We start from the raw sequence: 14,487 nt of genomic DNA on the forward strand, positions 1-14,487 counted from the left end.
CAGAGAGACTTGGGATTTGGTCTCAGCTCTGCCACTCTGCCTGTGTGACCTTAAGCAAGTCAATTGTCCTCTCTGGACCTCAAGGTAAAATGGAATAAGAGGGGTGGAAACTTGACATGGGTTTGTCTGATGGTGTCGGAGTTGAAAGAAGCTTTAAAAATGCTTTTTGATGATTTCAAAAGAAATTTTGCTTCTTCAAATGTATCCCACCCACGAAGTGTGGAGATCACATCCTCTCTTCGTTTTACAAAAGTACAGTGTACAGACTGTGTATAGTGATGGTTTTTAATAAGAAATGCAATATATAAAGCACACAGGGCCCAACTCAGACCAGAGAGACTAAACCATTTTGTTGAACATTAAAAATATTATCTAATGCCTTGCAATTGGACCAGGAATTAGGCCTGTGGAAAGCAAAACACAGAATTATTGGTCAAAAACCCTGACACCAAGGGCCAAGGTTGGTTGCTTTCATTTATGAGCACTTGAAGAATATTTATGGGTCTAGTAACCCCATGTTCAAGGACCAGGGGCTCCCAAGCTGACTCTCCAAGGACAAGGTACCAGGCAATTCCCTCCCAAAAAATGTGAACTGGTTATCTTCAGGTCCAGGGCCAAGTACGGAGCAGGGAAAGAACCAATGTCCAAAGAACCTTAAAGAAGGTAGTTGCTTTGTGAATATTCCCAATTGGAAAAGAACCCACTGTTAATTATTAAAGAAGGCAGGAATGGTTTCCTAGCTTGGCAGTATCAGGAGCTTGGCAGTATCAAGGCCCTCCATTTCCCAGTGCTGTACTGGAAGAAGCTTTTGCTATAGAAGAAAGCTGCAGTTTTAGCAAAGAAAACACCAGCAAAGCAAAGTCTTTGAAGGTAGACAAACCTGGGTGTGACACTCCGACCTGCCGTTTACTACTTATGTGGCTTGAGACACTCCTCTCTGAACCTTGATTTACTTTTCTGTATAATGGGGAGATAATAAAGTTTACCTGCAAGTGTTTTTAGAAAAATGAAATAAAGCTTCTTTTAGAGATACATACATAACAAAATATACACAGATGATGTCCAGGAGTTGCTTTAATATATTCCAGATTGTAGGGAAATTAGTGAGGACATAGATTAAATTAGATTGGCTGAGATGATAATTACTGAAGTTGAGTGATCGGGAAATGGGGTTCATGATGCTGTTCTCCCTACTTTTGCAGATAGAATCTTTCCATAATAAAATGTTTTAAATAATGAATTGCACTCTGGATTTAGAACTAGGCTTGATTCTAAAGTATTAGGCAAGTTAACGAAGCTCTCCTGAGTCTCAGCATATTCCTCTGTAAAATGTGGGAAAGAATTTTTCCTGCCTCACTGGGTGGTTTTGAAGATTAAGTGAGGTGATCATGCAGGCCAGGCACAGTGGCTCATGCCTGTAATCCCAGCATTTTGGGAGGCTAAGGCAGGAGGATTGCTTGAGCCCAGGAGTTTGAGACCAGCCTGAGTAACATGGTGAGACCCTCGTCTCTACAAAAAAAAAAAAAAAAATGAGGTGATGCATAAAAAGGCTTGATATACTGTCTGAGCTATAATGTAATTTCCACAAATATTAACTGCCACTGCTGCTGTTGTATGAAGGGCCAAGAAGAGCACCTGGCATGCAGTAGGCACTTAATAAATGGTATAGATCATCATCATTACAATCAGCATCAAGAGTCAGACTCTTCACACCTGATCAGGATGGTCATATATTGGCATTGAAGTCTCCTGGCTGAATAAGAACTGTCTTCCCTTAGTGGTATGGGGCTGTAATAACTGTTTCAGTGCCTGAAGTTCAGAAATTCCCATCCAAGAATAGGACCAACTAAGTAGCTTCAAGTTGAACTGTCAAAACCATCCTCCACAGAGCTTCTGGAGCAGGAGACATTCAAGAAGGCAGATTCAAGATTCAAGAAGGCAGGAGACAGCTGGAGATTCAACACTAGGTTGTTTCATTCATGGCGGGAGGGGGGTTAGAGCAGGGCTCTTGGCCCCAGGAAAGGGATACAGCTGGGAATTACTTTCTTAATAAGTATTATCTGACCTCCCTTCTGGCTGCCTGCTTCACTGGCCCTAACTCACAGTAAAGTGCTCAATACAGGTTTGTCAAATGAATGGGCTACAAGACAGAAATCAAGTTACCAGAAGCTGGACGCTAGGTCAGCAAGCTAGAGCTGGGTAAATAAATGCTTCCAGGCCAGGGTTGGCAGCTCATACCTGTAATCCCAGCACACTGGGAAGCCGAGGTGGGAGGATCACTTGAGCCCAGGATATCAAGACCAGCCTGGCCAACATAGTAAGACCCTGTCTCAACACAAAATAAAATTATCCAGGTGTGGTGGCTTGCCCCTGTCGTCCCAGCTACTTGGGAGGCTGAGGTGGAAGATTCTGATTCAGAACATCTGCAGTGGGGCCTAGAGAATCTGCGTTTTTGAACCACATCAGGGAGGATTCTGAAGCCACCGGTTCATAGCTTCTGTTCTGAGGAAGTTTTAGGAAGATGAGCCCAGTGGTCAAGAAAGAGGCTAAAGACAGAAGGATAGGTAAGAAGACATTGGGACCATCCAGGTGGGCTACATAGAAACCTGCCCTAGAAAGAGAGGGCTGGGAATATGCCAAGGTCCTGGGAGTTTTGGGAAAGCATGTGGACGCTGGGAAGGGATGGGAAACTTGACAACTACTGATACTTGTTAGTGTTTCTTAGGTCAAGCCCATTTTTCTTTTCTTTTCTTTCTTTTTTTTTTTTTTTTTTTTTTTTTGTGAGACAGGGTCTCAGTCTCACTTTGTCATCCAGGCTGGAGTGCAGTGTCTCAATCACAGCTCAATGCAACCTTGACCTCCCAGGCTCATGTAATCCTCCTGACTGGGCCTCCCGAGTAGCTGAGACTACAGGGACACACTACCATGCCCAGCTAATTTTTATATATTTTGTAGAGAGGGGTTTTGCCATGTTGCCTGGGCTGGTCTCAAACTCCTGGGTTCAAGCAATCCTCCCCACTCAGCCTCCCAAAGTACTGGAATTACAGGGATTACAGGCATGAGCTACAGTGTCCAGCCTTCAAGGTCATCCTTGATAAACACTATTCATCTTAACTAATCAGTGTTGAGGCTCCTTATTTCAACTTCCTTCCCATGTGTTCAGCCTTGTGAAGCCAGAATCCATCTTTTTGACCAAATTCATAATGCTTTTGCCATATGGTCTCAAGGGCCTTGATGAACATGTAATCCTACTCTAGGTAGTTTCAGGGACAGAAGACCTCCTTCAGGACTGAGAGGAAAAAAAAACAGACTTGTGTTTTGGATGAATCCATGAAAAGACTGATTAAGATTGGCTCTAGTTGGCTGGTTAGGTCCTATCAAGCTATGGTGTAGCACTCTCTTTTAAGAATTGACAGTTCTTCTCAGGTCCTTATAAGTTACATGAAATCCAGTAGAGCATTTTTAAGTCACAAAAACTGTTAAACTTTTCTTAGGCCCAGTTAGGCATCATTAAATCTTACTGATATTAGTGAAGTCACAAGATTGAACCAGGCATAATGAAAATAGAATTTGTACAACTTAATGAGATTTGATGAAGATCATTGAACCTTATTCTGTCCTTAAGGCAATAGGACTAAAATTTAAAAATTCAAATTGGATAAATGCAGAAGTTGTTTTTTTCTTCCTCTTTTTTTTTTTTTTTTTTTTTTTTTTTTTTTAAGTAAAGTGAGCTAGCTGAATTTACAAGGCCTGTGTGTCCCATTTCCTGGGGGCCCTCTGTGACTGCTAATTTGAAAACGAATATGAGCTAACTTTTAATGGGTTACTCTCTCTCCTCCCTCCTAGGCGGCATAAATGCATCTTAATAGGGTCTTCTGGACATGCTTCTTTCACCCACAGAAGAGAACCCTGGAGTGTAGGCATTCTAGGCACCAAGCCAGACCCATAAGGGAAGCAACTAGACCTGTGGAGTCCTCGCAGATCTCATCAGGCAGACAAGCCCATACTCCAGCAATGTTGGGTGGAGAGATGAGTGGGGAAAAGAGAAGGGCTGGAAGTGAGTCATCCTTGGCTAAGTGTGATAAAGTAGGTCCCCAATCAGCCAGAGACACCAGATAATGCCCTTTCATTGCTGGAGAGAGAATCTGTGACTCACTTGGCATTTTGTGGGTTAGATCTTTCAGAATGTTTCTGTCACTGGCTGCATTAGAAGCTCAGAAGTAAACTTTAAGATAGGTCTTTATACATTTGATTATGTTACATTTGAAACACATTTGCTTTATTTTTTTAGAAAGGTTTCCTTAAATTAGTCACACCAGGACATATACTCTTTCTTGCCAATATTTTTAATTTTTGATCTCAGAGTCAGTCTTTAGCTACTGAAGATATAGGAATTCAGCAGACATCTAGTCCTCATGCTAATAACAGTAATAATGATAATTATAATACTATCAAACACATAATAAAGTTTATTTTATCATGCCTGTAATCTCAACACTTTGGGAGGTTAAGGTGGGAGGATTGTTTGAGCTCAGGAGTTCCAGACCAGCCTGGGCAACACAATGAGACCTTATCTCTACTAAAATTGTAAAAAATTAGCTGGCAGTGGTGGCATGCACCTATAGTCCCAGCTACTCGAGAGGCTGAGGCTGGAGTATCAGTTGATCTCAAGAGGTTGAGGCTGCTGTGAACTATGATCATGCCACTGCACTCCAGCCTTGGTGACAGAGTGAGGGTCTGTCTCTAAAAAATAAATAAATAAATAAATAAATAAATAAATAAATAAATAGTAAAGTTTATTCTATATCAGGCACTGTGTTAAGTGCTTTACAAATACTAACTCATTTAATCCTCACGACAACCCTCTGAAGTTACAGCTTTTATTTTCTCCATTTACAGGTGAGAAAACTGAAGATGGAGAGATTAGAGATTTTCCCAAGATCACAGAGCTGGTAAGGGGTGGAGTTGGGATTCAAACCCAGGCAGCATGCATATAGAGTCTATACTCTCAACCTATAACTTCAGCAGTAATCAATTTGGTTAGGAAAAACCATCCACTATATTCCTGTTTTGGAAGGGAACCCATGATACACTGTTGAACTTTTTCATTAAAAAAAAAAAAAAAAAAAAAAGAAATCAGGTAACAATGAGAACAATATGTTTTATGCTTTTAAATAAATATATGTGTTTGTGTGTGTGGTTGGAGGAAGAGCAGGAGGGAAGCGGGAGGGGGAGAGATAGCAGATTTGAATTTGGCTAGGACAAGGAGGTCTGGAGGAAATCATAATCACAGCAGTTATTTTGGGGGAGTGGGAGTTGTATAGGTAATTTCACTTTTTACTTTACATACTTATATATTGTTTTAATCTTTAAAAGCATGTGATAAAACACATACACATGCACACATTCCAAGAAACTGGCAGGCATCAGCTATCTAAGACTACTGAAGAACTACCTAAGCTTTCACCTATAATTACTGACACAGCATGTGGCTTGGATTTCTGCAATCCTGAGAGAAAAGACCAGGTTCTCCCCTGCTCTCAGGCCTAAAAGCAGTGATTCTCACGTAGTAGGTACTCTATAAATGTTTGTGGTGGTATGGTATTGGAAAGTATGTTGTTTGAATGACATCCTTCTATTCTCTCAGACTCTGGGATCATTACAAACTCTGCCAAGTTTTCAATACTCAGGAAATTTTGATTGGCTCTCTAGTTCCAGGGCTGACCAACTTTTTCTTTGGGGGTCAAGAAAATAAGTATTTTAGGCTTTTTGGGCCATAAGATCTCTGTTGCAATCACTCCTGCCGCTGTTGCATGAAAGCAGCCAGAGAAAATATGCAAAGAAATGGGCGTGCTGTGTTCCAATAATATTGTATTTACAAAAGCAGGCAGAGAGCTGCATTTGGCCCCAGGACAGTAGTTTTTGGACCCTGCTCTAGCTGCTCAGAACAGTGCCATTTGCACTGAGAAACAGTTCATTTGCTTTGTTTTCAGGATAGGTTTCTTCTGAAGTTCTGAGGGCTTTGCCCATTTGTGAAGATCTGAGGGATGCACTTTGGAAATTGTGAGGTGTTTATCAAATTCCTTGGACAGTTAAAACTCTCAGGCGGCCTCATTCTTGCCAAGTGAGAGATTCGGGTTGCCTTACTCCACAGTGCCAGAGGATTACGTTTGGAGTCAGCACACTCTGTTTTTTTGCTAGAACTTTCTACAAAGTACTCAGCTTTCGTTTATTTGCTTAGTTCAATCTCTAGAGAAGACAAGAGATAAAAATTTCCAGTCCACCTCTGATGACCATTTGTGCAAAAGGAATACCCTGTCTCCCCTTTCCCAACTTTCAGTGTCAAAAGCAGTGTCTTCAGGTCAATGAATGCAAGAAAGCTGTGGGTTGCACATCACAACCTGGCCTATTCTGTGGTTCTCTTCTGTGACTCAGACCCAGCATGTGAGTTTTATGCTTCTTTTTACCCCCGTACTACACCCATGGAAGGAAACCATCCTTCCCGTTGTGACAGCTTTATTAGACCCACCACCCAAAGGCAGTCCTGGTTGTACTTAGTTATCATCCTTATTGAGAATCCTAATTAAGTCCGGAGGAACTGAACCAATTCGTTGTTTCTTCATTCCAGCTCCAAGCTGGGCTGCCTCAACAGCTCATTTCCTTAGCAGGTTTCCTATCTTTTCTCCACTACAGTTAGAGTGGCCTGCTCTCCGTGAGTACCTACCCTCCTCAGGGAGGATATTTCGGAAATATTTCAAGGTCTTGGACTTTATGTTCCTGTTCACAGCTCCTCCCAAGGGGGTGTAGGATCTTTGTACAATCAGACCCTTTGGCAGCCCAAATATTGATCAAGAAGCAGTTGACAGGCAAAACCATGTAAGCTGATATGGTTAGGCTTTGTGTCCCAACCCAAATCTCATCTTGAATTGTAATCCCCATAATCCCCATATCAAGGGAGAGACCAGGTGGAGGTGATTGAATCATGGGGGTGGTTTCCCCTTTGCTGTTCTTGTGATAGTGAGTTCTCACTAGATCTGATGGTTTTATAAGGGGCTCTTCCCCTTTCACTCAGCACTTCTCCTTCCTGCCACCTTGTGAAGAGGATGCCTTGCTTTTCCTTTACCTTCTGCCATGATTGTGAGTTTCCTGAGGCCTCCTCAGCCATGCAGAACTGTGAGTCAATTAAACCTCTTTCCTTTATAAATTACCCAATCTTGGGCAGTTCTGTATAGCAGTATGAAAATGGACTTATACAGTACATATGAGTAGTTTACAGGCTAAGGATACTTAACTACACCTCCAACCAAATTTGTAGCTTTCTTCCTTCTAATCCCTTGGGACTGACAATTGAAGTCTCTTTGGAAAAGTGCAAGGACAAATCATACCCCACTCCCCCATAGTGCTAACTACAAGAGTTTGTTTGAAAAAATGTGTACATTTTGTGTTCAGGACTTTAAAAACCAAGACATTAATGCTTACCTTTAAACTCTACTCTGTGGATAGAAGGGAGAATGAAGAGCACTATTTTTCCTTTCTGCATGCTCTTAGATATGCAAGTATTTACTTTAATAAGTTTTAACTTAAAAGTTATGCCTATTCATTTGCATAGCAAACTTTGTCTTACACCAAGAGTATCCAATCTTTTGGCTTCCTTGAGCCACACATAAAATACACTAACACTAATGATAGCTGATGAACTTAAAAAAAAAAAAGTCTATGATAAATATGTTTTAACAAACTTTATGAACTTGTGTTGGGCTGCATTCAAAGCCATCCTGGGCTGCACGTGGCTGGTGGGCTGTGGGTTGGACAAGCTTGTACAAAAAACATGGACTCCCAGAAGGAATGACCCCAAATTAAGGCCATTTTAGTGTGAGGGATTAGAAGGGCCATCTAATTTTCATACCTGGCTGCCAAGAGGAAAAAAGGAAATGCCTTGTTGAAAAAAATTCTGTTCTGGTTTGTGAGATCACAATGTCTAGTGGCTGCAAATCTTGAAATTATGAGATTACTCAGAGCCTGTAATTTAAACTTTATTTCATATCTATTGTTAAATTACACAAAATCAGTGAATGGTTTGTAAAGCTACACCAATGGACAGATGTTTACAGTTGAAATCATGGGATTTACATAATGGCAAAAGTGTATATTTATAACATCCTCTATATACAATAATCAGTATAGACGGAGAAAATGCACTTAATCTTTGCAAATCATGCACACCACAGCAATAACACAAAATGTTTTTTCTGTAAGCTCTTCCACTGGCTCAGGCTTCATCCTGCTTTCCAACAGTACCTATCAGTTTTAAAAGCAAACATTTTCAATTAAAACTAAAGAAAATTGAAATATCATAGTGATCTACTAACTATTTTAAAAACACAATTGTACACAAAATAGTTTTACTCTAAAACACTGTGACTTCAAAGTGTGGTTTTTAAAAAATTCCTTTCAGTTTTTTAGCTCTCAGGATTTTCAGGATTGCAATACTGTCAGACAAAACAAAAGCTAGAAATAGCGATAGAAGCTCAGAGTCAAGAAAATCCATTTTAAACCCAAATACCCAGCTTCTTGTCCAGTTTGTGGCTATATTACTACAGATGAAACACATGAGCAGACTGTAAAAGATATAACTTCATGGTCACACTTCTAAGCGTGTCCCTTCTGAAAACATAAATGCCACTTTCAGTCACCTTGTTTGATTTACAGCCAGGAGGTTAGTATAAGTCATTGCATAAGTATAGCAAAATCCATAGTAAAATGAAAACTGCCAGGAATCGTGATGCTTGACAGCACAGTGGGTCACATACTTCTTTTTATCTTGGTCCGTTTGTAATTGATACCATAGAAGTATTTTTGCATCGACTTACACTACCAAATCACTCTGTTCAACTAATATGTTCCTGATATGTAACCTCACTACAGAACACTTTTTACTTTTGCTCTTTTCAAAACAAAAATTTCGTAGAAGGGTTTGCCCACATTATCAAGGTGCTATTGAATAACTCTGGCTAGCCTTCCTAATGCTTATTTTATCCTTTTTTGGCTTTTGTAATTGTCTACAAATCCGTCAACACGAAAAAGAACTAAAGGGCTAGAAATAGTTGGCCCAACTGGAAACATTACAGTAGAGATGTAGAAAAAGTAAGTAAGAGTTCACATTTTAGGTTAAATTCTATCTGATCAAGAATAACTTCGGCAATATTTTTAGACACATTATCCTGTTCAAGTTTCTTGATTAGGACCTCACTACACGAATACTGATAAAATAATTCTATAGAAAGAAAGTCCTGACTTTAATCCAGGATTATATACCACAACAAACTCAGCAACACACCATTTAGATGATGAAAAAAGATTCTATACATGGGTTAATTTGGAATGAGCACAATTCAGAGAAGCCTTAAAATGAATGGGAAGCAGCGCCAAAATGATTCCAGTATTGTTGAAATTACAGTGCCCTGAAAGCGCCTGGAAATTAGATCTTTACATTGGTATTTCATTTTGAAAAAAAAAAAAAAAAAAAAAGGTGTTTTGTTTAATGTGAGATACACCCTGTTTAAAACCTTTCAACAGTAGAAGGTAGAAAAAGTTTTAAATTTTAAACGTCTCTTAAATATCAAGATATGAGTCCTGTTCTTGAAAAGCCAATATTTTGACATAAAACTACTCATGTTTGGAGAGGAATTTTTTATTTTCTACAGCTTGGTAAGATTCACCATCAGTTGTTATTCTATTTAAATAGATTCCTTGTTAAAATCAGAAGAAAATAAAAGGTTTTATATTTCATTTTAGTCGCTTTATGTTTATACTTATTCTCACCCCTGGAAAAAACGTTTGAATCCAAGACTGGGTTTTAACAGTGTATCATGAATAATTCAAAGTCCATTTCTTAGCCATAAGTTAAATGGTCACATTTTATGTTTTCATTTTGTCTCCATGACTAATTCAAGAACTTCTTAAAATATCTAAACAGCAATTTCTGGTGAGTCTGGTTTGGCTTTCGGATTTCATAAATAGTCCAACCCCAAAAAGACAATTTAATTCCATATTGAGATTTGTTTTACCCACACACAGTATAACACTGAATTGAAAGGCAACTGTAAAGGCAACATCTAAACTTTTTTTTTTTTTAACTTCCCCAGTGAACGAAGCAGGATGTGTTTGGACACTTTCATCTTTTAAACTATGCCATCTTTTCAGTGGCGCTTTGGGAGAAGTATGTGCAGGCCTTTTTGAGCCATTTAACGCCATTTCTCTACACTGCCTATGTAGTCGTTGGTGCCATTGCTGGTGTTATCGTTCTGCTCCTTGCCTGAGTTCTGCTTCAGGCTTTCCCGGTTCTCCTTCTGGCTCAAACTCTGAGTCAGATTCTGCATCAGATTCTGCATCAGATTCTGTGTCAGATTCTGAGTCAGGTTCTGATTGGCATTCGGATTTGGGTTCTGACTCTGATTCTGATTCGGATTCTGGCTCTGGCCCTGGCCCTGGCTCTGAAAATGGGTCTGAAGGAGCCTTCCCTTCAGAAATTTTCGTTGTTCCTGACGCTTTCGCCTGGCCTCCTGATGCTCTTTCTGCCTCATAAACTGATACCTCTGCAAAAAGAGGTCTTTGGCATAGCTGTACAATTCCATATCCAGAAAATTCAGTCCCTCAATACGCTTTTGAATTTCCTCATTGATCTCTACACTAGAGGCCCTAGTGGTATTATACTGGGTAAATGGCGAAATAAAGTTCATGTTGAAGGTTTTCTCAAACAGATACTGGGTCTTCCGCTGAAACTCAGTGAGGCCAAAGAACGCCATGTGCTTCAGATTTGATTTGGCACTTTCCAGAAGGACCTTGTTTCTTTGCTTTTCAGGCATGACAGAGAGGTTGTAGCAGCCAACCAGGGTCAGGTCAGAGAGCATGCGCACCTGGCGGTTGTTGGCTAGATTATAGGGACAGTCCATAAACTCTTTGAGGGGGCAGCCAGACCAGTCATCGCCAGTGTAGCAGCTAGGCAGCTCTTCGGAGGTTGGAGGCCTTCCATCGCAGACATGAAGGGATGCTTTCCATGTTGCCCCTCGCTGGACATGCCTCCACTCACTCAAGTACCGGGACACTGGGTCTCGGAGGATGGTGATGTAGTGGAAGTTCCTATGGATGAAGCACAAAAACCAACAGTCAGAGATATGGGTGAAATAAGTGGAGTCATGGAGGTACATGGCATATGTGGTGTTCACTGGCCAAAAAGGAAGGCAAAGCAAAAATGACAGGGATCTGATGGCATTTGTCCTGTAAACTGTCCCTCAGCAGTCCCCTCTGCTAAGTCTCACTAGCCCAGAGATAGCTAAGTTTTTCAACCAATTTGCTGATACTTCAGCTAAAACAGGTATGAAAAGGTTAGATTCCAGACATCGACCTTGTCTTGCTTCACTCCTGTTCCCCCTTCCCCTCTTTTTCTCCCTCTCTAACCAAAGACAAAATCTTCCCAATGACACCATTGGCTAACTAGGCAACCACTTTATTTCATGCTCCCCACTGTAAACCATTTAGTGATCATGAAATGGAGACTCAATGGAAGCACATGCTTTATTGGAGTGAAATGGAGTTGACAAGTGGATTAAAATTCTAACCTTATTACATATGCAATAGCATATTTTCTAATATTCAGTCTAATCTGCATATCTTTATGTTTTTAAAAAAACTAATTAAAAGAGTGTATGATATGATACTCTTGATTCTGGCTGTTGTCATATTATGGCTCATACATTATGGAAGTGGAATGTAGAGATAGGCAGAGTAGCCCAGGGCCTCCAGAAATAAACGCTGTGCTTAGTCACTGACTGAAATAGACATGGTAGCTGCCAATGGCATATATGCAAGCTACTACCTTGGTTTCCAACTTTGCTCATATGATAATATTCCCAGGATAGGAAACTTAACGCTATCAGCAGCTTCAAAATGTCCCTTTTCCTTATCTACTGAAAGGGCACATGGATGTCAGCAAGTGTGGAAACTTTGCTGTATGGCTATCTTCTCTTTAGGGCTTCAAACCAAGTTCTTTGCTCAAATAGCAGACTAGCAAACATTTAAACCACATGCTAACATACTCACACCATACATGGTAAGCACACACCCCAGAAACATCAAATCTATGATACAATCAGGCATACTCAAGGAGAGAACCGTGTCGTTGCGCTTTTCATGAGAAATGAGTTACCACTCAGGTACAGAAGATGAAGGACGAGGTCACAGAAGGGCATATTGTGGAAGGAAAGCAATAATAAACATTGAATATTAGCATTTAGCTTCTTAAAGGAAACCTGGAGAATGGCTTGCAACTTTTCTGAAACATTCATTCCCATCTGATGGAGTGGTTGTTCTCTACACACGCATGAGGAGCCACAGAGAACCTGCTCAGCCACCTGCTTGACTGAATATTGGCTGATGTCCATTGAGGAAATGTTTCTCCCAACTGGGGCTTCCAGCAACTCAGGCATCCTGAAATCTATCTCCTATGCCTCTATCCTGTGCATGGTGCTTGCTCTGCCTGCCATGATCTTCCCTCTTTGGCTGGAAAATTCTACTCATCCTTCAAGTACCAGTTCAAGTACCATCTCTTCTGTGAAAAAATGTACCCCACTCTGTGTTGCCAGTTATCATTTCTTCCTCTGTGTTGCCATAGCACTTCATACTTAGCCTTTGTTAAAATATTTGTGATACTAGGGCTGGGCACAGTGGCTCATGCCTGTAATCCCAGCACTTTGAGAGGCTGAGGTGGGTGGACTACTTGAGGTCAAGTGTTTGAGACCAGCCTGGACAACACGGTGAAACCCCATCTGTTAAAAATACAAAAATTAGCCAGGCATGGTGGTGTGCTCCTGTAATCCTAGCTACTCAGGCAGCTGAGGCACGAGAATCACTTGAACCCAGGAGACAGAGGTTGCAGTGAGCTGTGGTTGTGCCACTGCATTTCAGCCTGGGCAACAGAGTGAGACCCTACCCCTCCACCCCACCACCCCCCCAAAAAAATGTGTGATACTGAATTACAATTAATTGTTTATACTTCCACTTAAACTATGTTTTCAATGACAGGGGCTCTGTCGTATTCTTCTATATAACCCCCATCCCATCCATTCCAGCTTTGTACATTGGCCTTTATCCCTGGCATTAAGCAGAATCTCAGTAACTTCTTTAACTGCTTACTTGGTGAACTATGCTGGGGAAGAGGAAGGAGAGAGCTAGGGACATGCCTCATGATATAAAAACTCACTTGGATAATTTTCCAAGTGCCTTGCAAAAAATCACAGGAAGGTTTTTCTTAAAATAAATCACTTTATATATTTTTTTAGGAAGAAACAAGCATAGGGCACAGGAGAAGCATCTGGGAGTGAGGATGGAAAAGGGGCCAAGAGCATCTTCACTTATCTCACTACTTTCCCTAGGACCTGACCTTGTTGGTGCCACTAAATTTCATCTCCATAAGGAGCCACTGCTAAAGAGTAGTAGCTTTTGTTCTCCAGTAGCCTTTACCAGCAAAGATGACTACTAAAGCCCTGGGTTCCCTCCTTCCACTCCTAGTTTTAGTATTCATCCATTCAGTGCATATTTATTGAGCCTTTATGCTAGCCCTGAGGCAACAGTTTAGTGGCAATTAGTCTGATTATTTGGAAAAATAAAAAGAAATTTATTAAGGCCTGCGACACATTTGGATTAACCTTTCAACCAGCTTTTCCAGGCATGCATTGTAATGGGGGCTGCTTGGTGTTTTAACACCCCAAAATGGAGTCACCTTCATGCTTAACTGGAAGTCCTCTTGCCCTAATTTGTCGTATTGGTTCAAGCCTACAGTGACATCTTCTGGTAAATATTAAAGAGTGCACCACAGTGCAAGTCTGCAGCTCTCCTTCCTAAACACTGTTCCCAGCCTTTCAGAGCAAATAGATCCCAACCACCAGGGTTAATGACACAATCAATGTTTCATAAGCACCACCCCTACCCCAACATGGATAAAGAGAAGGCAACACAGAGACAGACTTTCAGAGAGGGTCTCTCATGTTATGGGTGTTTGAATCCAGTATACATTCAACTTGAAGGTCACCTAGTGCCCTTAGGAAATACAGACAGCCCAATGTAGGCAGCCTCAGTGTCTACACTGTAGGGATTATCACTGCAGCAGAGAAGTTAGAGGGGCACACACATACACACACTGCTGCCTTGGTGATAACAGCCACCTAGACTCAGATGACAATACCTGCAGAGTTTCAGTGAGTGTCAACAGCCCCCTTCTTCCAGGGCAAATAGCCTTGGGGACCCAGAATGCCTCCACTGAAAGCACTTGATGCTGCTTAGAAATATTCCACATGTAAAAAGAAAGAAAGATCTGCTGCAGGTTAGGTGTCCAGTGTCCAGGGGTCTCCTGAATTGCATGGTGTGTTGGAAGTAGGAAGGCAGGTAAAGATAATACCTTGGAGGTTGTGTCAGAAAAAGAATCCAGGATGC

At 41.0% G+C, this 14,487-nt stretch overlaps 1 protein-coding gene across 2 annotated transcripts in view; it reads right to left on the reverse strand.

The window, feature by feature from the left end:
* Positions 1 to 8,017: 8,017 nt before the first annotated feature.
* HS6ST2 (heparan sulfate 6-O-sulfotransferase 2) overlaps positions 8,018 to 14,487 on the reverse strand; it is a 363,209-nt gene continuing 356,739 nt past the window's right edge. For both annotated transcript variants that reach the window (XM_030934800.1, XM_030934801.1), the window contains one exon: positions 8,018 to 11,139. In XM_030934800.1, coding sequence (XP_030790660.1) covers positions 10,245 to 11,139 — 895 coding nt within the window. In that variant the 3' untranslated portion in view covers positions 8,018 to 10,244. The remainder of the gene's footprint in view (positions 11,140 to 14,487) is intronic.

Source organism: Rhinopithecus roxellana, chromosome 7 (genome assembly GCF_007565055.1).
Source record: "Rhinopithecus roxellana isolate Shanxi Qingling chromosome 7, ASM756505v1, whole genome shotgun sequence".
NCBI classification, from domain to species: domain Eukaryota; kingdom Metazoa; phylum Chordata; class Mammalia; order Primates; family Cercopithecidae; genus Rhinopithecus; species Rhinopithecus roxellana.